The 24,159-nt window shown below is 36.0% G+C and overlaps 1 protein-coding gene across 15 annotated transcripts in view; it reads left to right on the top strand.

Moving 5' to 3' along the window:
• CORIN (corin, serine peptidase) overlaps positions 1 to 24,159 on the top strand; it is a 261,847-nt gene that overhangs the window by 64,929 nt on the left and 172,759 nt on the right. For all 15 annotated transcript variants that reach the window (XR_013417836.1, XR_013417837.1, XR_013417835.1 and 12 more), the window contains exon 3: positions 3,550 to 3,750. Coding sequence is in view for 9 of the 15 variants with exons in the window: in XM_078003367.1 (XP_077859493.1) it covers positions 3,550 to 3,750 (201 nt within the window). In the remaining 6 variants the exon portion in view is untranslated. The remainder of the gene's footprint in view (positions 1 to 3,549; positions 3,751 to 24,159) is intronic.

The raw sequence follows: 24,159 nt of genomic DNA, 5'->3' as shown, positions 1-24,159 counted from the left end.
AATTAGCCATTTTGTGATACTGGGATCCACTTATAGTAAAATGAAATTGATATTTATCTGAGAGTACCTTAGTAGCCTTAAAGAAGACAATTTTATTGTGATTACCATCAATGTGTAGTAATGACTAACAGTTATGGAGAACTTAGTGCCAAGAGCCATTCGAAGTGTTTATATAGGTATTGGCTGATTTGATCCCAATGGTGTAGGACTTCTCCTTAGTTCAGCTAAAAGCTGGGTTCTTGTTACACAGTTATGAAAGATTAGGCTCACAGACACTTTGAACGGTGAGAAAACTGGAATTTATTGGGCGAAAAGGAAAAAAAAGGGAAACAGGGATTCTCAGCAAAGTGGGACTCCTGCTAGCCAGTTTCCCGCCTCACAAATTGAGTCCCAGATACCACCCCGGAACAGGAAAGGCCAGGCTCCACCCCTCTGCAAACGGTGTGAACCTTCTGAGGCTCCACCCCATTGTGCGCTCCTACCAGTGCCAGACTAGTCGGAGGTTCTGCCGGGGAGCCATTTTTATTTGGCTGTCTCACCACGGCCAGCCCCATGAACAGGTGTTTTATTTTTCCTTCCTTTTATGGCAGTTGAGACTTTGTCCAAAGTTTCAGGGCAAGCGATAAAGATGGGATTTAAACTCAGGTGGTCAGGCTGTAGAACCTGTACTTTTAATCATAGCGCAATAAACACAGAAATGTAGAAAAGAATGAGGCAGTATTAGAAGAAAAAATACTCTACTTTGGGCTGATATCTCTTAGCATTTTTATAGCTCATCATGATACAGGTTGAAAGCATTTAGTTTTATTGAGTTATAATACTTGCACTTAAAAAAAATGCATTGTAGACAACCAACTGTGTTGGGAGTTGGTCAGCTTCCAGAGATACTTGAAAACAAGTTGTCCAGTGAGTTCAGGCTTTTAAAGACATGTCCTTTAAGTTTATTCTCTCTCTCTCTTTCTCTCCCCCCAAAATATACTTTGAAAACATTAACTACAGTGCCTCTCAAATATTATCTTTCTCTTTATTCTGCCAAATTGCTTTCAATACATAAAGCTTAAGAGTAATGAAGCTGCCTTTTTAAAAGAAAGTTGTTATCCAAGTCAGTGTTTTCTTAAAAATGTCGATGTTTCAGAGGACTTCTTAGGATAAACAGATGTTATGAACACTTTATTTTTATTTATTATTATTTTTTTGAGACAGAATTTCATTCCTGTTGCCCAGGCTGGAGTGCAATGGTGTGATCTAGGCTCACTGCAACCTTTACCTGCAGGGTTCAAGCAATTCTCCTGCCACAGTCTCCGTAGTGGCTGAGATTACAGGCGCCCACCACTACGCCCCGCTAATTTGTTTTTTGCGTTTTTAGTAGAGATGGGGTTTCACGTCAGGGTGGTCTAGAACTCCTGACCTCAGGTGATCCACCCACCTCGACCTCCCAAAGTGCTGGGATTATAGGCATGAGCCACTGCACCCAGCCAGATGTTATGAACACTTTAAACACTGTTTGGTTAAAATGAAAAAGGAAAGATTATTAATAAGGCTAATTATTACCAAAAAGGAACAACTGTTGAAATATTTTATATGACAAGAAACTCATTGTAAGGGAATTACTTGAGGATACAACCGTGAACAATTGGCATTTGCTAAAAGTATGTTGACAGAACTGGATTCCTACTCACAGGTTCAGCAAGATTAAGTAAATCAATTTAAGGGCCTATATATTCATTACAACCACAGTAGCATAAATACCATCTTATGGAAAAAATCTCTTTAAGCCAAAAATAAGGAAGAGAACAGTTAAATGGATGTAAGTAAAATTATAGGTCATTGATTAGTAAATTATTCTGTATGGATGAAATACATTTCCTATGGTAATTAAGCCTATCACATTTATTTTGATTAGGATAAATTGTTAATCATTTTGAAAATCAATAAGAATTAAATGAATTCCTTCATTTTACCTACTGCATTGACTTCTACTCACGATCACACAGACAGTTTGGAGAGCATGTTACCTGCAATACGTCATCATGATTTAGCTTTTATGCTTCAATGTTTTATTTAGAATCTTTTGGCAGAGGAAACTGTTGATCTCAGTTAGCTAGAAACAGCTGCTTTTCTATTTTTATTTGTAGTTAATGTTTTCCAAGTGTCAAGCATATGTAGAGAAATTTTTTCCATACACTGATATTAAACATTTTATTTATATTTCTTTTATTTTTAATGGTCCTTGGGACTATTTAGAAAAGTGAGAGCCAATTAGAGCATTCACTGTAAATGCTTTTAGAAAAGAAAATCTCCCTTGGGTATTTCTATGGATGGGTCAATATCACATTTATTTATTTTCGTGGCATGCTCAAGTACAGTGCAATATTCTGGAAACAAAAGCTGCTGTCTATTTTGACTGCGTTAAAAATACATGATCTCTTTCCAAGTTTTCAAAAGTTTCTTCCTAAAGACAAAGCAAGGTGGTTTTCAATAATCTTAGGTTTGGTTCTTTGTTTTGTCAATGAATGGATACCTTGAGAAAGTGGCCAGTTGATAATCTTAGTTTAATGAGTATGGAAAACCAAACATCATATGTTCTCACTCATAAGTGGGAGCTAAGCTATGAGGAGGCAAAGGCATAAGAATGACACAATGAACTTTGGGGACTCAGGGGGAAAGTGTGGAAAGAGGGTTAGGGATAAAAGACTACAAGTTGGGTGCAGTGTATACTGCTCATGGCATGTGCCAAACTTCGCGGGGTGCATGGGTGCATCAAAATCCCACAAATCACCACTAAGGAACTTACCCATGTTACCAAACACCACCTGTTTCCCAATAACCTATGGAAGTAAAAATTTTTACATGAGTATTTCTTATTTCATATAGTTATATTTTTATTTTCTGGTCGAAGATGAAGATATTTTCTTCTTTTAGTTTGTGCTTTAGAGGGTTTTTTTTTTTTGGTTCCTATGATACAAGTTTTGATAAATGTATGAGCCCTCCTACTTTTTATTTGCGTATTATGCATAGTTTATGCATAGTTTACTGAAAATTAGTGCAAAATGTGGGAAATAAGCTGATGGCAAGCACCATTGTGTCCTTTGATGACAGATACAGTGAGCGATAGAGCACATGTCCTGGATCCTGAGTAGCATACAATGACCAGTGAGATTAAGAAACTAAGGAAGCAGGAAGAAAAATGCTGTAAGATTCACCACATTTTATTTGTGGTGAGTCTTGGGTGAGGTAGAATTGCCCTAAATTTTTGAAGCACCAGGAAACCTTGATAGGAGACTCAGTTTCTAAACCATTGGCTCATGAGAAAGCCATGTTTCATCACAGGGCTGTGTGATTTGTGGTAGAAAAGAAACTCTTGGTTTTGTGGTTGTTGACCCCAAAAAGGAGGTCATTGCTATGGCTTTCATCTTTGTCTTTGTGTTTACCTGGTTAGAATGACATATGGGAAAGTAGCTCTAGAGTTTTCTTAATGTGTTTTAAAATAAATACTTCTACTAATGTTTCAAACATAGGATTTTGTTTTGTTTTGTTTTTATCTTTCAGGAACATTACAAAAGGTCTATTTTAAATCAAATGGGAGTGAACCTTTGGTCACTGATGGTGAAATCCAAGAGTCCGATGTTATTCTTACAAATACAATTTATAACCAGAGCACTGTGATTTCTACTGCACATCCCGACCAGCACATTCCAGCCTGGACTACGGATGCTTCTCTCCCAGGGGACCAAAGTCACAGGAATACAAGTAAGTCCAAAGGTGATACATGCTAGAGGCTTTTAATGTCCCACAAGTAGGTTTTTAAGTTTGGCAACCAATCCTTTTAATTCACAATCACTTGCTGGTCACAGAGGAAAATCTCCACTCAGTTTCCCGGTAAGCCTAGCTGAGTGCCCTATTCTGTTTTTTGTTTGTTTGTTTGTTTATACGGAGTCTTGCTCTTGTCACCCAGACTGGAGTGCAGTGGTGCGATCTGAGCTCTCTGCAACCTCCATCTCCTGGGTTTAAGCAATTCTCCTGCCTCAACCTCTTGAGTAGCTGAGATTACAGGTGCCCTCCACCACACCTGGCTATTTTTTCTTTCTTTTTTTTTTTTTTTGTAGTTTTGGTAGAGATGGGGTTTCACCATGTTGGCCAGGCTGGTCTCGAACTCCTGATCTCAAGTGATCCACCCGCCTCAGCCTCCCAAAGTGCTGGGATTACAGGCGTGAGCCACTGCGCCCTGCCAAATTCCCTATTCTTAAACATGAAATGACATCAGCCCAGATGTTCAGGTAGGAATGAGTAAGAAATGAAAATGTATCGATGCCATTCAATATTTCTGAGGTCTGAAAATTTACACTGCTTGCCCCAATATAGTGGCATTGATTTTGTAGTGGTTCATCTGTGAAAGTTTGCACTCCAGTTTTGAAGTTTTTGAAGTTTTAAGTTACTTATTTTGAGTTAATAAGTAAGTTAAGTCACTGACATTGTTGTTGGTCCCTTGCAGGAGGACCCATTCAATAACAGGATGCTGAGTGATTTAATGGAGCTATCCCCCTATTTACTTTTTTTTTTTTTTTCTTTTTTTTGAGATGGAATCTCTCTCTGTCTCCTAGGCTGGAATGCAGTAGCACAATCTCAGCTCACTGCAACCTACACCTCCTGGGTTGAAGCGATTCTCCTGCCTCAGCCTCCTGAGTAGCTGGGATTGCAGGCACGTGCCACCACGCCTAGCTAATTTTTGTATTTTTAGTAGAGACAGAGTTTCACCATGTTGGTCAGGCTTGTCTTGAACTCCTAACCTCATGATCCACCCACCTTGGCCTCCCAAAGTGCTGGGATTACAGTCGTGAGCCACTGCACCCAGCCCCCTATTTACTTTTGAGACATTCATGTTTTTGTTTTGTTTTGTTTTTGTTTTTGTTTTTTATCTTGCTTCCTTTTTCACCTTCTATTATTGGCTGTAAAGTTTATTTTATATATTGGTGAATGACAAAAAAAAATCACACCTTGAGAAAAATGGCATGTGCCAAACTCTTCTGCATGAGGACAAAGGGAGGGATTTGTTAGTTATTGCAGAAGAAGAGCTGGGAGAGAGAAAAGACAGAAAGTGTGGACACGGGGCATGATGAGGTGATGAGGTGACAGATGACATGCTCTGGAATGTGATTCTACCTTTTGATAAAGTTACTGTGCTTCCAGAATACTCGGTGGGAGTGGATTTGTATGGAAAATGCCAAGAAGCTTCAGCTCTGATACAACCAATGCTAATAAAAAATAATCAGAGCACAGTACAGCCACTGCCAGAATTTTATCCATAGTTGTCTGGCCTCTTCATTTCTACTTTCTAAAACAAGGTTATGTGATTGAAAATTACACAAAGCCCATCCACCCATGATCATTGTCTTGAGTGTTTCCCTTTCATGAAAACCCACAAAGGGATATCACATCTTAGGTCTGAGATGGCGTATTTATTTTTATTTTGAGCCAGGAAAGGGAGGATTAAGTTGACTTTTAGCTATCATAGTATATGTTTGCCAGTGTTTGAGGAAAAGCAGGATTATTCTATTTCTCCAACCCAAAAGAGACATACAGTTTGGATTCCACTGTTTCACAGAGCACCTATAGGTATTAACTGTTTCTTGTGCATAGTGTTTACCATTGATTCATATGGATTTGGATTCATTATCTGACAGTATTTTTGCAAACCAGAATTATGCCAAGTTAAATTTATTTTCCTCATGGGTTTAATTTTGAGGTTTTATTTTTCAGTCATGTCTTAAGCACTTCATTATTCTTAAGAACAGTGGTTTTCATCAGAAGTGCAGAAGCAATTTAAACAAAAACTCAGTCAAGTTAATGTGGTTGCAATTACAGTAATTGTTATTTTCTTCTACTAAGTGCATTTGTCTTTATTTTGAAAGTTCCATTATTTGTTAAGATTCAAACAGGATTGACAAACACATGTCCTGAAGAGTAAAGAAACATGTGGCAGTTGTTGCTCAGATGGGAAGTTTGATAGAAGTCTGACTCATTTGCTCTTCCTATGGCTGGAACGTTGCTTGTGAATATGAGCATAAATTGACATGTAGAAGAAATCCAGGTGAAATTAGGATGGTTAAATGGAGAAAGGCCAAAACCCTAGCATATGTGTCATTTGATGTTGTTAATGTACTTGACAGTTAGCATTAGTCTTTACTGTCTGACCACATAGACTCAGTATACTGTCAATATCAACTAAAAGTATTTATTGCAAGAAATTTGATAGCTTTCCATACATTTAAGTAATAGTGCAAGCCTGTGATTATAGAAGTTTTAGAGAATGTTTGAATATTTTCTCTGTGATCCTTATAATTAACTGATGAAATACACCAGACAGGTAATAGCATACACCATTTTTTTCACAGTGTGAAATTGAGTTTTAGAGAAATTAGTTGGTGTATCCAGTATCACTTGCCTAGCAATTAGTAGACATGAAATTTTGATTCAGCTCTTAGGACTCTAAGATCAGTGCTCTTTCAAGTTTTTCATCATCATTTAATCTGATTGTTTTCTTTGCAGTAGCATTATTAAACAAATTTTAAGTTCTGGGAGAGAAGAAAGAGTAGACTTTTTTGTTGTTGTTTTTATTGCTGTATAGTCAATGTGTAATAAAATATTAGTTGAATGAATAAATAAACGAACTATAGTCATTTTAAATTTTAATACATGATTTATCACTTTTGCTAGAAGTGCCTGATCACACTTCTACTACTTGATGTGTATTTCACCAATTTTACTTAAAGTATCATTTAATGTCTTAGATCTGTATTAACACCTAGCAGAGGGTTTACTTTTATCCTCCTCTTTTATTATTCTCAAATTAAGATGTTATTTTCAATTCGTGGCATATGTAAAAGCTATTTAAATATACTTCAGTCCAAAAATACAATGGTCAGACATTCTATTCTACCCAAATATCCTGGGTAGGAAAAGTACCAAGAAATAGTCTTTTCCTAAGACATTCTTCTTGGAGGTTCTTAATGTAATGCCAAGACATAGAATCCTGCATTTTGTAAAGCTTTAACCAGAATACCCCCTGTATTACACTGTGTGGCATAGTTAGGTTTTGTGAAAGTGAAATAAGTTTTATGTGATATCTGGTACTTCTGGAGTTAACATTAGTTACACTTTGAAAACAAATTATAATGTGAAAAAGGGGCCTATCTGGGGAGGGGGAGGGGGGAGGGACCGCATGTTCTCACTCATAGGTGGGAACTGAACAATGAGATCACTTGGACTCGGGAAGGGGAACATCACACACCGGGGCCTATCATGGGGAGGGGGGAGGGGGGAAGGGGGAGGGATTGCATTGGGAGTTATACCTGATGTAAACGACGAGTTGATGGGTGCTGACGAGTTGATGGGTGCAGCACGCCAACATGGCACAAGTATACATATGTAACCAACCTGCACGTTATGCACATGTACCCTAGGACTTAAAGTATAATAGTAATAAAAAAAAAAAAAAAAAAAAAGAAAAAAAGAAAAAGAAAAAAAAAAAAAGAATGTATCAAAGATGACCCTGGGTTTCTGATTGGCTCAACTAGATAGTAAGTAACTGGTTAATTCTGGGAATAAAATTATTCTAGCTGTTTATGTAGCTAAATCTAATGCAGTGCTTTTTTTAAACTACATTTAAATCCTGGAATTAAATCCAAGAGCAAATTAAAAAAAAAAAAAAAAAAGAAAATAACAAGTACTACAATGTTGACAATGTTTACTCTAAAGGAGACACTATTGGAGATTAACTCTTAATTTCTCAATCAATATTTACATTATTGCAAGAAATATATATGGGAAACTGGGAAACATGTGGCATAAACTTCCAAATATAATATCTATTAAAATGAAATATATACATATATTTAACCTGGGTAGCTAATGTTGTATAACATTCCATATAATAATAATGCTGTTTTAATAATAATAAAAAAAAAAAGGAAAAGGCCCATAGTTAATGTTCATACTATGTTTCAGCAAGGAATTTTTCTAGGTTGTATTCTGTATCTGGGATTTTATTTTCACCATTTTTTCCTTATGTATTTTATAACTATTTAAATATATATTTAACTTTAAGGAAAGGGAAAACTTCTGCCAACCAAGACCTTTTGGGTAAAAGATAACATGGAACACAATAAAATAACCTAGTAACTCTGATAAGAAGTTAAAGTGACAAGAGAGTAAATTCATGTGCTGAAAGCTTAGGGTGTTCTGTTCTCTTATCACATCTTTGATAGCTAGATCCTAAATCTTCTATTTCAGATGAAAATGCATTATCTCTCTCATGTACTTTTCTAAATATCTGCTTTTTTGAGATATAATTCATATACCATAAAACTCATTCTTTCAATGTGTACATTCAGCAATTTTCAAATATATCACAGTGTTGCATAACCATCACCACTATCTAATTTTAGAATATTCTCATCGTTGCAAAAAAAAGTCATATTCCCTGCCCCCTATTTCCCCTTTCCCTCAACTCCTGGCCAAAACTAATCTAGTTTCAATCTCTATGGATTTTCTTATTCTGAAATTTTTATATGAAAAGCATCAGACAATATGTGGTCCTTTGTATCTCCCTTCTTTTATTTTGCATGATGCTTTCAGAATGCATCCATGATGTAGCATGTGTCAGTACTTCATTTCTTTTTAGTGCTGAATAATATTCCATCATGTGGCTGTATCACATTTTTCTTTATCCAGTCATCCATTGTTAAAAATTAGGGTTGCATATACATTTTTAAAAACTATTATCAATAATGCTTCTATGAATATTCATGTACAAGTTTTTGTGTGGAAATGTTTCCAGTTCTCTTGTGTTTATACCTAGAAATGGAATTGTGTTATTTCTCTGTTTCCTTACTTGTCTTCAGTCTAGTTGTTCTATCCATTATTGAAAGTGGGGTATTCATGTCGTCAACTACTACTTCTTTTCTTTTCTTTTTTTCTTTCTTTCTTTCTTTCTTTCTTTCTTTCTTTCTTTCTTTCTTTCTTTCTTTCTTTCTTTCTTTCTTTCTTTCTTTCTTTCTTTTTTTTTTTTTGAGATGGAGTCTTGCTCTGTTGCCCAAGCTGGAGTGCAGTGCACGATCTCAGTTCACTGCAACCTTTGCCTCCTGGGTTCAGGCGATTCTCCTGCCTCAGTCTCCCAAGTAGCTGGGATTATAAGCACACACCACCATGCCGGCTAATTTTTGTATTTTTAGTAGAGACAGGGTTTTGCCATGTTGGCCAGTCTGGTCTTGAACTCCTGACCTCAAGTGATCAGCCCACCTTGGCCTCCCAAAGTGCTGAGATTACAGGATGAGCCACTACGCCTGGCCTTCTTTCAGTTCTATCAGTTTTTTGCTTCAGATATTTTGATGGTCTGTCATTAGTGTGTAAATGTTTACAATTGTTATTTCTTCTTGCTATTTTGAAACTTTTATTAATATATAATGTCCTTCTTTATTTATTCTACCCATTTTTGATTTTTTTTTTTGAGACAGGGTCTTGCTTTGTTGCCCAGGCTGGAGTGCAGTGGCATGATCTCAGCCTACTATAACCTCTGCCTTCTAGGTTCATGCGATTCTCCTGCCTCAGCCTCCTGAGTAGCTGGGACTACAGACACACGCCACCATGCCTGGCAAATTTTTGTATTTTTAGTAGAGACAGGGTTTCACCATGTTGGTCAGGATGGTCTTGATCTCCTGACCTTGTCCTCCCAAAGTGCTGGGATCATAGGAGTGAGCCACTGCGCCCGGCCACCATTGTTGATTTAAAGCCTGTTTTGTTGATACTGATTTTCCTTAACTTATTATGGAGTTATATCCTTATAAACTCATTGTAACTTGAAACTGTTGTAAGTAAAAAATACATTTAATACATCGAACCTATAGAACATTGTAGCTTAGCCTTCACCTTAAATGTGCTCAGAACATTTATATTAGCCTACAGTTGGACAAATCATCTAATACAAACCCTATTTTATAATAACATATTGGACAGCTCATGTATTTTATTGTATACCTTACTGAAAGAGAAAAACAGAATCGTTATATGAGTACTCAAAATACAGTTTCTATTAAATGTGTGTCACTTTTGCACAATTGTAAATTTGAAAAATTATAAAAGTCAAACCATCATAAGTGAGTCATCCCACTATCTTCTTTTGGTTACTATTTGCAGGGAATATTTTTATCTATCCTTTCACTTTCAACCTATTTGTGTCTTTGAATCTAAAGTGAGTCTGTGGTAGACAGCATATAGTTGGATTATGGCTTTATCCATTCTGCCAATCTCTGTCTTTTGATTGAAAAAATTTAATCCATTAATATTTGAAGTAATTACTGATGACAGACCTACTTCTGTCATTTTGCTGTTTGTTTTTTATATACCTTATAGCTTTTTTTCATCCCTCATTTCCTGGATCATTGCCTTCTTTTGTGTTTAATTTTTGTTTTTTTTTTTAAGTATTGAAACATTTAAATTCCTTTCTCATTTCCTTTGTCATATATATATATATATATATATCTCAAAGCACATATATATATATATTCTATAGCTATTTTATTTATGGTTACCATTGGGATCACATTTAACATCCTAAAGTGATAGCACTCTAACTTGAATTTATTTATTTATTTTTTTATTTTTTTGAGACAGAGTCTTGCTCTGTCACCCAGGCTGGAGTGCAGTGGTGCGATCTCAGCTCACTGCAAGCTCCACCTCCTGGGTTCACGCCATTCTCCTGCCTCAGCTTCCCGAGTAGCTGGGACTATGGGTGCCTGCCCCCAGGCCCAGCTAATTTTTTGTATTTTTAGTAGAGATGGGGTTTCACCATGTTAGCCAGGATGGTCTTGATCTCCTGACCTCGTGATCCACCTGCCTCGGCCTCCCAAAGTGCTGGGATTACAGACGTGAGCCACTGTGCCCAACCTCTAACTTGAATTTATACCAGTTTAACTTCAATAACAAAAACTCTGTTCCTTTAACTGCCCTGCCCCACCTCTGAAACTTTCAAACATTCCATGGAATCCAGAGTTCCAAAATAGTTACATCAGACAGATTCTGCCAGTGCAGTTGTTGTCTAGGTGGGGAGACAGATTGCTGGTATTTTCTGTTCCACCATCTTCCCAGATGCTCTCTAGTAAAAAAATTTAACTTTGACAGTTTTCTTGCCAGTATTTTCACTGCTTTTATGGAGGAGTAGATTTTTGGAGGATCTTACTTTGCCATTCTGGGAGTATTTCCTACTCCTCAATTGTTTTTTACCTTACTTATTCACTCTGATTCCTTCTTTCTCATTTCCTCCAATATGGGGAGTTGATTTTTCTCTTTCTCTTTTATATAATGTATGAGTGTGATTCTGTTATATATGTTATTTGTAATTGAAGTTATTTCCCATTTTTGCATAAATTCCTTCATTTCTTCTCCTTCTGCCTAAGAAGAACCTAATAACAGCCAAATGTGTATGATTTTATAGTTTTCTCCATCCTCTTGCAATCTCATTTAAACATGTATACATACATGTACACAGGATAATATTCACATAGAGGATTTGGGTAATTGTTTTTATTACTTTTTTTTTCACAAAATATCTTTCCCATCCAAGAATACTTCAATATCTTCAAGGCAAAAGCTTAATTCTAATCTATTGTTATAATGACTAAATAGTATTCCATGTTGTCATTATACCATAATTTATTTCAACCATTTCCCCAATAATGGGAATTCACTTTATATCCAGCTTTTTCTCCCTCAATGAACTACATAGTCTTCTTTCCGAAGAAAAAATGATTTGGATGATGACCATGATACTGTCTAAATTGCAGTGATTTATTTACATTGATAACTAGACATGGACTGAAATGCCCTAAACTCATACCCAAAAGTTACTGGGTGTAGAAAGCTTATGCACCAATTCAAAACCCTTAGATTATTCTTTCTTCTTAGTTTTATGTTTTTAACATGAGATGTTTTCATTAGCTTTAACATGAGCTCTACAAGAATATGAAGCTGGCTGGGCACGGTGGCTCACGCCTGTAATCCTAGCACTTTGGGAGGCTGAGGCAGGTGGACCACCTGAGGTCAAGAGTTTGGGACTAGCCTGGCCAACATGGCAAAACCTTGTCTCTACGAAAAATACAAAAATTAGCCAGGCATGGTGGCATGCGCCTATAATCCCAGCTACTCAGGAGGCTGAGGTAGGAGAATTGCTTGAACCTGGGGGTGGAGGTTGCAGTGAGCCAGGATCACACCACTTCACTCCAGCCTGGGCAAAACAGCAAAACTCCACCCAAAATATATATATGCAGCTAAGAGGATCAGAGCAGGTCTTGGAGTTTTACCTGGGTTACTACTCATCAGGCAACTATCCAAGAGGAGAGTTTGAGAAAGGGAGTCTAATTAGACATCTGAAATCCGGTAAATCTCTTACCTGTTAAGGGATGTTGGCCAGGCTGGTCTCAAACTCCTGACCCCAAGTGATCCTCCTGCCTCAGCCTCCCAAAGTTCTGGGAATACAGGCGTGAGCCTCCATGCCCAACTTATAACCATAATTTTATAATAGGGACAAGCATAAATAATATCTTGAAATGTTTGTGACAACTCTATATTGATGCAAATATCTATGATTTCTAATTTTTTCTATAGTTGTTGCCTACATTGGCAATTTAATTATACTACATTTCAGTTGGGTGTTATTGGAAATAGAGATGTTATTTTTTCCCCATACAAGTTCATAGACAGCCTAAATTTTATGTAGGGGCCATTGATTCTTTGGATTCTGATTATGGGCACCTGCTCTAGAGGAAAAAAATATTTTGTTGGTACCTTGGCGGGTCTGAGGTCTGCCTAAGCTGCTTCTCAAGGTCTTAGTGATGTTCCAAAAATCACTGTAGTCGTGACCCCTAGATGCCATTCCCACGTGCTGTGGTGGACACTAGTGTTAGACCCCATTGTTCAAGTCCAGTTGGTTTCTCTCCTCTATATATTAAATCACATCTTTTATGTTTAAAGAACAATTATGAGATTCAGACATGGACTTCTGGCTAACAGCAACATCTAAGCAAGAATGAGTGCAATATTTAAGTAATTGTTGCATGCTTATTTGGTTGTTAGCATTCTAGTAAAGACTTGCACAATTCTAGAGGGAGAAAAGTAGCTCGAATGTAAGAATGGACTCTCTTTTTCCCTTTTCCCTGATTTCCTTCCCTTCCTCCTCATTCCATCTTTAGACGATTCTTTCCCTAGGATGTATTGGGTTCCTCCTGGAAAGAGCAAACTCAGTCATCTTGCAGAACTAGGCTTCTGAAAGCAGTAATGGAACAGTGACTGTTTTACTCCCCTTTGGGTATAGTCCTAGATTTCCTTTTTCAAAGATGTCTTGGCAAGACTCCTGACCCTCTCTCCTAAATGAATCCTGCAATATCCTCCAGGTGACAAATGCCCCCAAGCTTATATGTTTATGTCATATTAATACATATAGCAAGTGAGGGTCAGAGTTAAACAGTCACATCAAAAGAGCTTGTGGCTCAATTTTTTTCTCTGCAGCTTCATTATCACAATTTTCTCTTTAGGAAGAACAGCCCAATACCCTTGATTCACAGAGAGAAAAAAAGGAAAACAAACAAAACAGTAGCATGTTAACAGCATTGCAAAAACAATTCTAGTCAAACTCAATGACAAAATGATCTTTTAAAAGTCAAAGGCTCAGATGAAAGTCAAAACAAAAATCAAAAAAACAGAAAAACCCAAACTGTGTAATTTACTTTTATCTCTGGTTCTGAAAGAAAAATTGGCACTTTATGTAATCTTTTGCCTGAATTATTCAATTTGTTGACTATCTCAGGTTTTTGGTATTTGTATTATTTTGTGTTGAGAGCAAAAAACCCATCAGTGGGAATCTGTATGCTATACTTGCGCCTTTGGAAAATATGCCTTTTCACTTGTAGCTGAAATGATTAGGGTAATGAGTTTTCCAAACCAAAAGCTTTACATCTGTTCAATTTGATGCAATCCACTTCTTGTGTTTCAGTGTTAACACATTTTATTCTTCTATTTTGCTGCTCTGGATCATTAATCTAATATTCACATGTGGTGTTTGATTTTTTTTTTTTCAAGATGGAGTCTTGCTCTGTCTCCCAGGCTGGAGTGCAGTGGCACGATCTTGGCACACTGCAACCTCCACCTCCTGAGTTCAAGCGATTCTCCTGCCTCAGCCTCCTGAGTAGCTGGGATTATAGGTGTGCGCCACCACGCCTAGCTAATTTTTGTATTTTTAGTAGAGATGGGGTTTCGTCATGTTGGCTAGACCGGTCTTGAACTCCTGACCTCTTGATCTGCCCGCCTCGGCCTCCCAAAGTGCTGGGATTACAGACGTGAGCCACCGCACCTGGCCAGGGTTTGAATTAATAAGACTTATGGTATAGTACTTGTTTATAATTATATTAAGCTGTGTAAACCCATTCTGATGTCTGTGTACTTTTCTAAATTTTATGAGATGTCTCAAATTTTAGAGAATCTAGGTTAATATTCTGTGAAGCACCAAATCAGCAGCTATTTATTGGATGTCATACTCTGGGTTTTTGCAGTATGGACTATAAAGATGGATAAGACAGAGGTCCTGTCCCCAAGCAGCCAGTTATCTACTAACTGCCTTGCAACATGAACATATTCTTACGACTTGAGAAATAAAGTGAGAAATTTTATAAGACAGGCTCAGAAAGCAAACATGATCGATTTCAATTCTTTTTATTTTTCTAAAAGATAATATTGCTAATTCATACCATTTTAATTCTATAATAAATGCAACATTTTTTTCATAAAGTTTTCTTTACAAGGACAAAAATATATTTTAATTTAAAGGTCTATCTTGGAACTTCTATTTTTAAACAGATTAAACTGCTTCATTTTAAAATTTAATAATTATCTTGAATCAGTTGAACAGAGCCTTTAGTTTTCAATTTTGTCTGTAGAGTATGGGAAGGCCAACATTGCTGTTGCTGGTATTAATGGGAATGTTATCACCTCAGGAAGTGGGAGATATAAAATTTTGTAATTTTCTCATTGGAATTGCCTCCAAATTCCTCCATTGTTTTTTAAGTAATCAAGTTCAGAGAGTTTGTTTTGTTGTGGCTATATGTTTGTAGATGTGCACTCAACATAATCCTCTAGAATGTGCATTTCAGGAGACTGATTTATGATGTCCTGATAGCTGTTAAGCCACAGTAACTATGTTACCATATAATGTGTCCTTTAAAGTAAACAAAAAATTTTTTAAATGAATAATATGGGAGGTTGCTGTGGGAAAGAAATGAAGACTTGGTCGGGTGTGGTGGCTCATGCCACACCCAGCAACTTGAACCTGGGAGGTTGAAGTTCAAGTGAGTCGAGATCTCACCACTGTACTCCAGTCTGGGCAACAGAGTGAGAACTTGACTCAAAAAAAAAAAAAAAAAAAAAAAAAACCCAAAAAATCCTAGCACTTTGGGAGGCTGAGGTGGGTGGATTGGTTGAATTCAGGAGTTTGAGACCAGCCTGGCCAACATGGCAAAACCCCATCTCTACAAAAAGTACAAATAGTTGGGCATGGTGAGGAGCGCCTGTAGTCCCAGCTACTCGGGAGGCTGAGGTGGGAGAAGCACTTGCGCCTGGGAGGTTGAGTTGAAGTGAGCCAAGATCTCACCATTGCACTCCAGCCTGGGCAATGGAGTGAAACCTTGACTCAAAGAATCCCCCAAAACAAAAGACAAAACCCCAAATCCATAGAAATGGAAACCTTACATCTAAAGTTTTTTTCCTAGAGTTTCTCTAGCTTGTTCTAGAGATTGGGTAATGGCCAAACAATCATATCACAGCCAATCATGAGAAGCAGTGAAGCTAAAATGCCTGGGGACACATCAAACACCATTAACTTCCCCGTAGAGTTGGCCCTACAGGTGCCAACTTTCTCCCTCTTCAGCTGAGCTTCTGTGTCTTCCCTCTATCCACTCTCAGTGCCTTCCCTCTGAAGATCTGTTTAAAGCATTCCAGTCATTAAGAAAATGTGGCACATATACACCATGGAATACTATGCAGCCATAAAAAAGGATGAGTTCATGCCCTTTGTAGGGACATGGATGAAGCTGGAAACCATCATTCTTAACAAACTATCGCAAGAGCAGTAAACCAAACACTGCTTGTTCTCACTCATAGCTGGGAATTGAACAATGAGAACACTTGGACACAGGATGGGGAACATCACACTCCGGGGCCTGTCGTGGGGTGGGAGGAGGGGTAGGGATAGCATTAGGAGATATACCTAATGTAAATGACTAGTTAATGGGTGCAGCATACCAACATGGCACATGTATACGTATGTAACAAACCTGCATGTTGTGCACATGTACCCTAGAACTTAAAATATATATAAAAAAGAAAGATAATAAATGAGGCAATTCTTAAAAAAAAAAAAAAAAAAAAAAAAAAAAAAAAAAAAAACATGCCAGTCATCTCAGTCCCTCCAGGGGTGCTGTTCCACTTGTATGTGTCTAGTCGTCCATCTCGCCCTCTCTCTAATTTCTTTATTGTTAAAGAGAAAACATGAAATCTAACTTCTTAACAAAGTTTTGAGTATACATTACACTTGTTAATGTGCCCATTGTTGTACAGCAGATCCCCAAAACTTTTTCATTTTGCACGCCTGAAACTCTATACCCATTGGTTAGCAACTCCTCGTTTCCCCTTCTGCCCAACTTCTGGCAACCATCATTCCACTTTCTGCTTCTATGAGTTTGACTATGTTTGATACTTTAGGTAAGTGGAATCATGCAGTATTTGCACTTTTGTGACTGGCTTATTTTACTTAGCATAATGTCCTCAAGTTTCCTCCATACCGTATGATATGACAGAATTTCCTTCTTTGTTGAGGTTGCTGCTGCTTTTATAGAAGAAGCCACTGCAAGACTTGTCAGTGGAGCTAGTCTAACAGTCTGGCACATGATAAGAACTCAGAAAATACTAGCCAGAAAGGTTAGGAGGAGTCTACTTGGTCCCTTTTCCCCTTTGGACCCATGTACTACAATTTCTCTTTCGTGCTGACTCCCACATCCCTCACCAAAAAACAAGCCAGACTTATGACAGAGAAGCTGGTCACATTTTTTAGTTTATTTTAAAAGCTTTTTAAAAAAATAATAATTTTATTATCGATCAGAATTATATATCTACTATTTAAGCAGTATAGAAAACTGGAAGCATAAAGCAAGAAGGAAAAAAATCATTCCAAATTATCCTACCCAGAAAGAAACCATGTTTAATAACATGAACTAAACATCCTTCCACACCCAGGAGTGTTTTATCTTTTAGCCATTAATAATAAATATAAAAGGTAAATATACCTTTTATCTTTCAAATCAATGAACCTGGTTTAAATAAATATATATACCTAGGTATATATTTATATACTAAACATACCTAGAAGGTATATTTATTAGAAGATAAAAGGTATATTTATTAAAAGAAAGAAATGACATGTCTTATGTGTATTTTAAGGAGACTAGAAGTTCATTTTAAATGTTTCCTTTTGAGTATGTAGAACATGCCTTTCCTTACAATCTTATTCTCCATAAAAATCTTCCTTTGCAGAATCAGAGAGTAAAAAGGAAAACAGTTGCTCAACTTGATTCTGACTTATGATAGATTTTAAGTTTAGAGGATTCTGAGTTAGAGAGGGTTATCTAAATGAGCCTTTTACAAATACATTAAGGACCACAATACCCAGCTGGTATAATCCAGGCTTTTGTATGCAAACCTGCCCTGTTAGTCCTAGAATTCATTACTCCCATACTCAAATCTTAATTATTACTATATAATTACTCCCAATAAACTACATAGGGCTGAAAGTCCACTGAGATCTCATCACCTTCATAAGTGGTGAAATTTAAAACAAACCACTAGTGAGGCAGTGGATTTTACAATAAATCCTTTACTTATTGAACATGTTGCTCCAGTAAGTAATTTTTTATACTCTCATCATTATAGAATTTATTTTTACCACTGTTGGCATGAAAAACAAATAATTTCTATATGTGTTAAATTTTGGCTAAATATGTAAAATGTGTTCCAATTCCAAATTCTTTTTAAAAAATATTCTATAGCACTAAGTGCCTTTGTATAATAGAGACTGAATACGTATTTTTAAATGACTAATGTTTTAAAATGCTTACTTTTTAAAAAAATTATAACTCCCAGCATTGTTTTATTGTACAAGTAAGCAAAACTAAGTAATTCAACTTTGAATTTTGTTCCTATATAAATCAGTAACTATTCCCTTTATAAATAGATACATTATAGAATCCAGAAGAAAAAAGCAGAATGAAAGCTTACTTTGGGTCTTTGCCTCAATTTTCCTACCTATGTAACTTGGATACAAATCTCTCCCCTGTCTAGTTCACAGAGTTTTTGTGAGTCACGAATGAGATAATAATAATAGCAAAAACTTCTATATCACATACTATGTGCTGGACATTGTGTAAACATTGTTTTATCTTTATAATAAGCCCATTACACAGTTATTATTATTTCCATTTTACAGATAAGGAAACTGATAAACAGAGGAGTTCAATAACTTGCCAAAGGCCACATAAATATAAAATAGTAAGCCAGGATTTTGAATCAGACTGTAGAAACACCATACTATGTAAAGAAATGTGTTTGACAAACTTGAAGACACTATATGCATTTTAATTATTGTTATTATTCAATCATTCATAATTCTAGGATGGATGATTTTATGGGGCAAGGTGTAGTTCTTTCACAATCTATAAAAAAATGCCTGACAGATGCTGCTACAGCTGCAATGTTAAATCTCACTTAATTCTATGGAATGTGAATAATTGATTTACAAAAAAAATTGACCCCTCACTGTTTTAAAAGCATTGTCACAGTAAGTAGTTGCTTGAATGAATGAATTGCAGCTTGTTATGAGCCTTTACTTACGATTTAAACGTCTTAAAACCAAGTATGAATGTGCATTTAGTAATAAGATAGAGACAATTACATATATACATATATGTCATGTGAAAGCTTGAAGCTTGGCAAAATACATCACCAAGAGAATCAGGGTTGCATTAGAAAACGTTTGGTCTAGAATATATACAATTATATAGAAAATAAACTCCCAAGCCTCGTATTTCTCTTGACAAGAATAGCTAGCTTTTACTTAACTCTGATAATTTACATGGCATTGCACAAAATAGGTACATATTTTTGTATAACTTAGCAAGACATTGGCTTAACTGTGCCTTCACTATATCTGTAAAGACTTTTTACAAATGTTATAAATCACTCATTAAGAAAATGTGTCTTTTGTTTCCTGATTTTCTCTTATGAGAAGTAGAATAGTTACTATGTTTAGGTTTGGTTTACAGTTAGTTAAGACCTGAATAGAAAATCAAATACCACATGTTTTCACTTAGAAGTGGGAGCTAACTGATGAGAACACATGGACACATAGAGGGAAACAACACACACTGGGGCCTATCAGAGGGTGGAGGGTGGGAGGAGGGAGAGAATCAGGAAAAATAACTAATGGGTACTAGGTTTAATACTTGGGTGACAAAATAATCTGTACAACAACCCCCCATGACACAAGTTTATCTATGTAATATATCTGCACATGTACCCATGAACTTAAAATAAAAGTTAAAAAAAAAGAAGCTTAAATCTTCATAGAGAGACCCTGTCTTCAGTTTTGTGTTTTCTCTTAGCTTACTGTAACCCTCTTACGGATCTTCCTAAGTACACAAAATCCTTTCAAATTAGTTTTTCCCAGAAATCATTCTGGCAAAATGTTTTTTCTTAGGTGAATTATCTAGAATAGAGAATGACCTTCATTATTCCACTCTGCTGATGTAGTCCTGACCCGAGTTGACTACCTTCCTGGTACAGCCAGGAATAGGCACCAAAATTTTCCAGTCTAATTGGTCCCTCTGTGAGGGCTCACAACCCATTGTTTCCCAATGCAAAATGCTGCCTTTATTTACACGAAATATGAAAAAAGTTGTTGTAATATCACTTGGATCTCTTTTTATTTTTTAACCTCAAATAATTTTTTGGGGTGAGTACACTTAAAATCTGCTTTCTTAGCAATTTTCAAAGTGTACAGGGCATTATTATTAACTATAGTCACCATGCTGTACAATAGGCTGCTTGATCTTACTTCTCCTGTCTAACTGAAATTTTGGATCCTTTTACCAACATATCGCAATCCTCACCCTTACAGCCCTAGTACATGGTAACCATCATTTTACTCTCTGCTTCTATGAGTTCAACTTTTTAAGATTCCACATATAAGTGAAATCATGTGGTTTTTGTCTTTTGGTGCTTAGTTTTCACTTAACAGAATGTTCTCTAGGTTCATCTGTCTTGTCATAAATGACAAAATTTCCTTCTTTTTAAAAGCCAGATAGTATTTCATTGTGTGTATATACTACATGTTCTTTATCCATTCATCCATTGACGGACATTTTTGTTGACTCCATATCTTCGCTATTGTGAATAATGCTGCAGTGAACATGGGAGTATAGATTTCTCTTCAACACTTTGATTTTACATCCTTTGGATATATAGCTAGTAATGGGGTTGTTGGATCATTTTGTAATTCTATTTTTATTTTTTGGGAGAAATGTCCATACTGTCTTCCATAATGGCTATACTAATTTACAACCCTATCAACAGTGTGCAAGTGCTCCCTTTTCTCCACATCCTCACCAGCACTTGTTATTTTCTGTTTTTTCATTTTTTGTTTTTGTTTTAGTAATAGCCATCCTAACAAGTATGAGGTAATAACTCATTGTGGTTTTAATTTGCATTTCTCTGATGGCTAGAGATCTTGAACCTTTTTTTCATATACCTGTTGGCCATTTGTATGTTTTTTTTTTGAAAATGTCTATTTAGGGCCTTTTCCCACTTTTAAATTTGGTTATTGTTTCCTAACTACTAAATAAAATTCCTTTTGTATTTTGAATATTAACCCCTTATCAGATGTATGGTTTGCAAATATTTTCTCCCATTTTATAAGTTATTTCTTTGCTGTGTTGACTGTTGCCTGTGCAGAAGCTTTTTAGTTTGATGTAATCCCATTTGTCTATTTATACTTTTGTTGCCCTTGCCATTGGGATCATATTCAAAAAATTATTAACCAGACCAATGTCACTGAGCTTTTCCCCTATGTATTCTTCTAGTAGTTTTATAGTTTTAGGTTTTCAATGCAAGTTTTTAATTCATTTTGAGTTAATTTTTTGTATGGTGTAAAATAAAAGGCTAATCTCATTCTTCTAAATCTTTATATCCAGTTTTCTCAACACTATTTATTGAAGAGACTATTGTTTCCCCATTGTGTATTCTTGACATCTTTGTTGAAAATCAATTGACCATCAATGTGTGGATTTATTTCTGGATTCTTCATTTGATTACATTGGTTTATATGTTTATATGCCAATATCATGCTTTTTTGATTACTATAGCTTTGTAGTGTATTTGGAAATCAAGTAGTGTGAAACCTTCAGTTTTCTTTTTGCTCAATTTTTTTTTTGGTTGTTTATTTTTTGTGTGTTTCCATATGACTTCTAGGATTTTTTGTATTTCTTTGAAAAATGTTATTAGAATTATAATAGGGATTGCACTGAATCTGTAGATCACTTTGCATAGTATGAATATTTTAATCAGATTAATTCTTCCAAACCATGAATACAGGATATTTTTCTATTTATTTGTGTTTCCTTTAACTTCTTTCATCAATGCTTCATCATTTTCAGTGTAAGATCTTTCACCTCCTTGGTTAAATTTATTCCTAAGTATTTTTTTTTTGTAGCTGTTTTAAATGTGATTGTTTTCTTGATTTCTTTTTTTATATAGTTTGTTGTTAATGTATAAAAGCAGAACTGGTTTATTTTTATTTTTAATTTTATTTTATTTTTCTCTCCTTCATTTCTGATTGAAACAACTGATTTTTTATGTTGATTTTGAAAATACTACTTTTACTACTTTTCTGCATGTGCTTATTCTAACAGGTTTCCTTGTGGAATCTTTAGGTTTTTCTAAATATAAGATCATGTTGTTGCAAACAGAGACCATTTAACTTCTTTCTTTCCAATTTGATTGCCTTTTATTTCTTTCTCTTGCTTAATTGCTCTGGTTAGGACTTCCAGTACTATGTTGACTAGTAGTGGCAAGAGCAGGCATCCTTGTTCTCTTCCTGATCTTAGAGGATGGCTTTTCTCTTTTCCCATTGCGTATGTTGTTAGCTGTGGATTTGTGGTAGATGGCCTTTATTGTGTTGAAGTACATTTCTTCTATACCTAATTTGTTGTAGGCCTTACCATGAAAGGATGTTTAATTTTCTCAAGTGTTTTTTCTGTCTTTTGAGATGGTCATATGGTTTTTGTCTTTCATTCTGTTAAGGTGATGTATCACATTTATTAATTTGTGTATGTTGAAACATCCTTGCATCCCAGGTATAAATTCCACTTGATCATGGTAAATGATCTTTTGAATGTGCTGTTGAATTCAGTTTGCCAGCATTTTGGTGAGGATTTTTGTATCTATATTCATGAAAGTTATTAACTTGTAATTTTCTTCTCTTGTAGTGTCTTCGTCTGGCTTTGGTATCAGGGCAATGCTGGCTTTGTAAAATGTGTTTACAAATATTTGTTTTTCTTCAGTTTTTTGGAAGAGTTTGAGAAGAATTGGTATTAGTTATTTAAATGTTCTGTGGAATTAATAGTGAAGCCGTCAGGTCCTGGGCTTTTCTGTGATGGAAGACTTTTTATTACTGGTTCTTTCACTCACGTCAGTGAGAAGAGACCACCAAACAGGCTTTGTGTGAGCAACAAGGCTATTTATTTCACCTGGGTGCAGGTGGGTTGAGTCCGAAAAGAGAGTCAGCAAAGGGAGATGGGGTGGGGCCGCTTTATAAGATTTGGGTGGGTAGTGGAAAATTCCAGTCAAAGGGGTTTGTTTTCTGGAGGGCAGGGGTGGGGGTCACAAGGTACCCAGTGGGGGAGCTTTTGAGCCAGGATGAGTCAGGAGAAGGAATTTCACAAGGTAATGTCATCAGTTAAGGCAGGAACAGGCCATTTTCCCTTCTTTTGTGATTCTTCATTTACTTCAGGTCATCTGGATGTATACTTGCAGGTCACAGAGGATATGATGGCTTAGCTTGGGCTCAGAGGTCTGACAGATTCAATATCCTTTCTCATTATTGGGCTGTTCAGGTTTTCTGTTTTTTCATGAGTCGGTCTTGGTAAGTTGTATGTACCCAGGAATTTATGCATTTCTTCTAGGTTATCTAATTTGTTGTTGTATAATTCATAGTAATCTCTTATGATCCTTTGCATTTATGTGGTGTCGATTATAAGGTTTTCTCTTCTGAGTTTTCTTTTTCTTAGCATCCTATTCTCATTTATGGATGCAATACCTATTTAAATCTTTATATCTTGCCTCATAGGAGACAGTCATGGTTTAGAGTTATTTTCATGGCATAGCTATTAATTGCTCATTGTTATCATTCTTTAAATTTTCTCGGGTAGGATGATAAATTACATGATCACTTTACTCTGAAGTTATTGATGATTTTTTAAAAAGTTCTCTTCTGTCTTGAACTATTTCTATTTTTTCAGAGTGACATTTTCAGTTATTATTAACCTTATCTGTGGTACCAATAGCCATGCCAGTTTTCTCGGTTTTCAGACCACTTGTGTAATTTTTTTTAGAGATAGATGACTATTTTTCTTTTTTTTTCTTTTTAATGGTGGTAATTTCCTGGCCATCTTGTATTCTGTGTCTGTGGGTGGAGTGAGGAGCAATTGTTTCATATACAGATCTTTAATGTCTCCCTTTTTTAGTTCCAGTTTTTGTTCTTCTTCTCTGCCTTATCTGCCAACTCCAGCCCGGAACGTCTCCTAGGTTCTGCTGGGCAAATTGACTTCATCCTCTTTCATAAACTTCAAAATTTTTTGCATGCTGTTTTTGGATGGTGGAAATTTGCTAAAAATATTTATGTACTGATGGAAGCCTCTCTCTATGCTCTTTGCTGTTATGAGTTTATGCTTTTTTCCCCTTTACTATTCTTTTTTTTGTGAGGTGTCAGGAGGGAGGATATATGCTTAATCAAAC

The sequence above is a fragment of the Macaca mulatta genome, chromosome 5 (assembly GCF_049350105.2).
Source record: "Macaca mulatta isolate MMU2019108-1 chromosome 5, T2T-MMU8v2.0, whole genome shotgun sequence".
Lineage (NCBI taxonomy): Eukaryota > Metazoa > Chordata > Mammalia > Primates > Cercopithecidae > Macaca > Macaca mulatta.
This window is presented reverse-complemented; position numbering and strand designations above follow the sequence as displayed.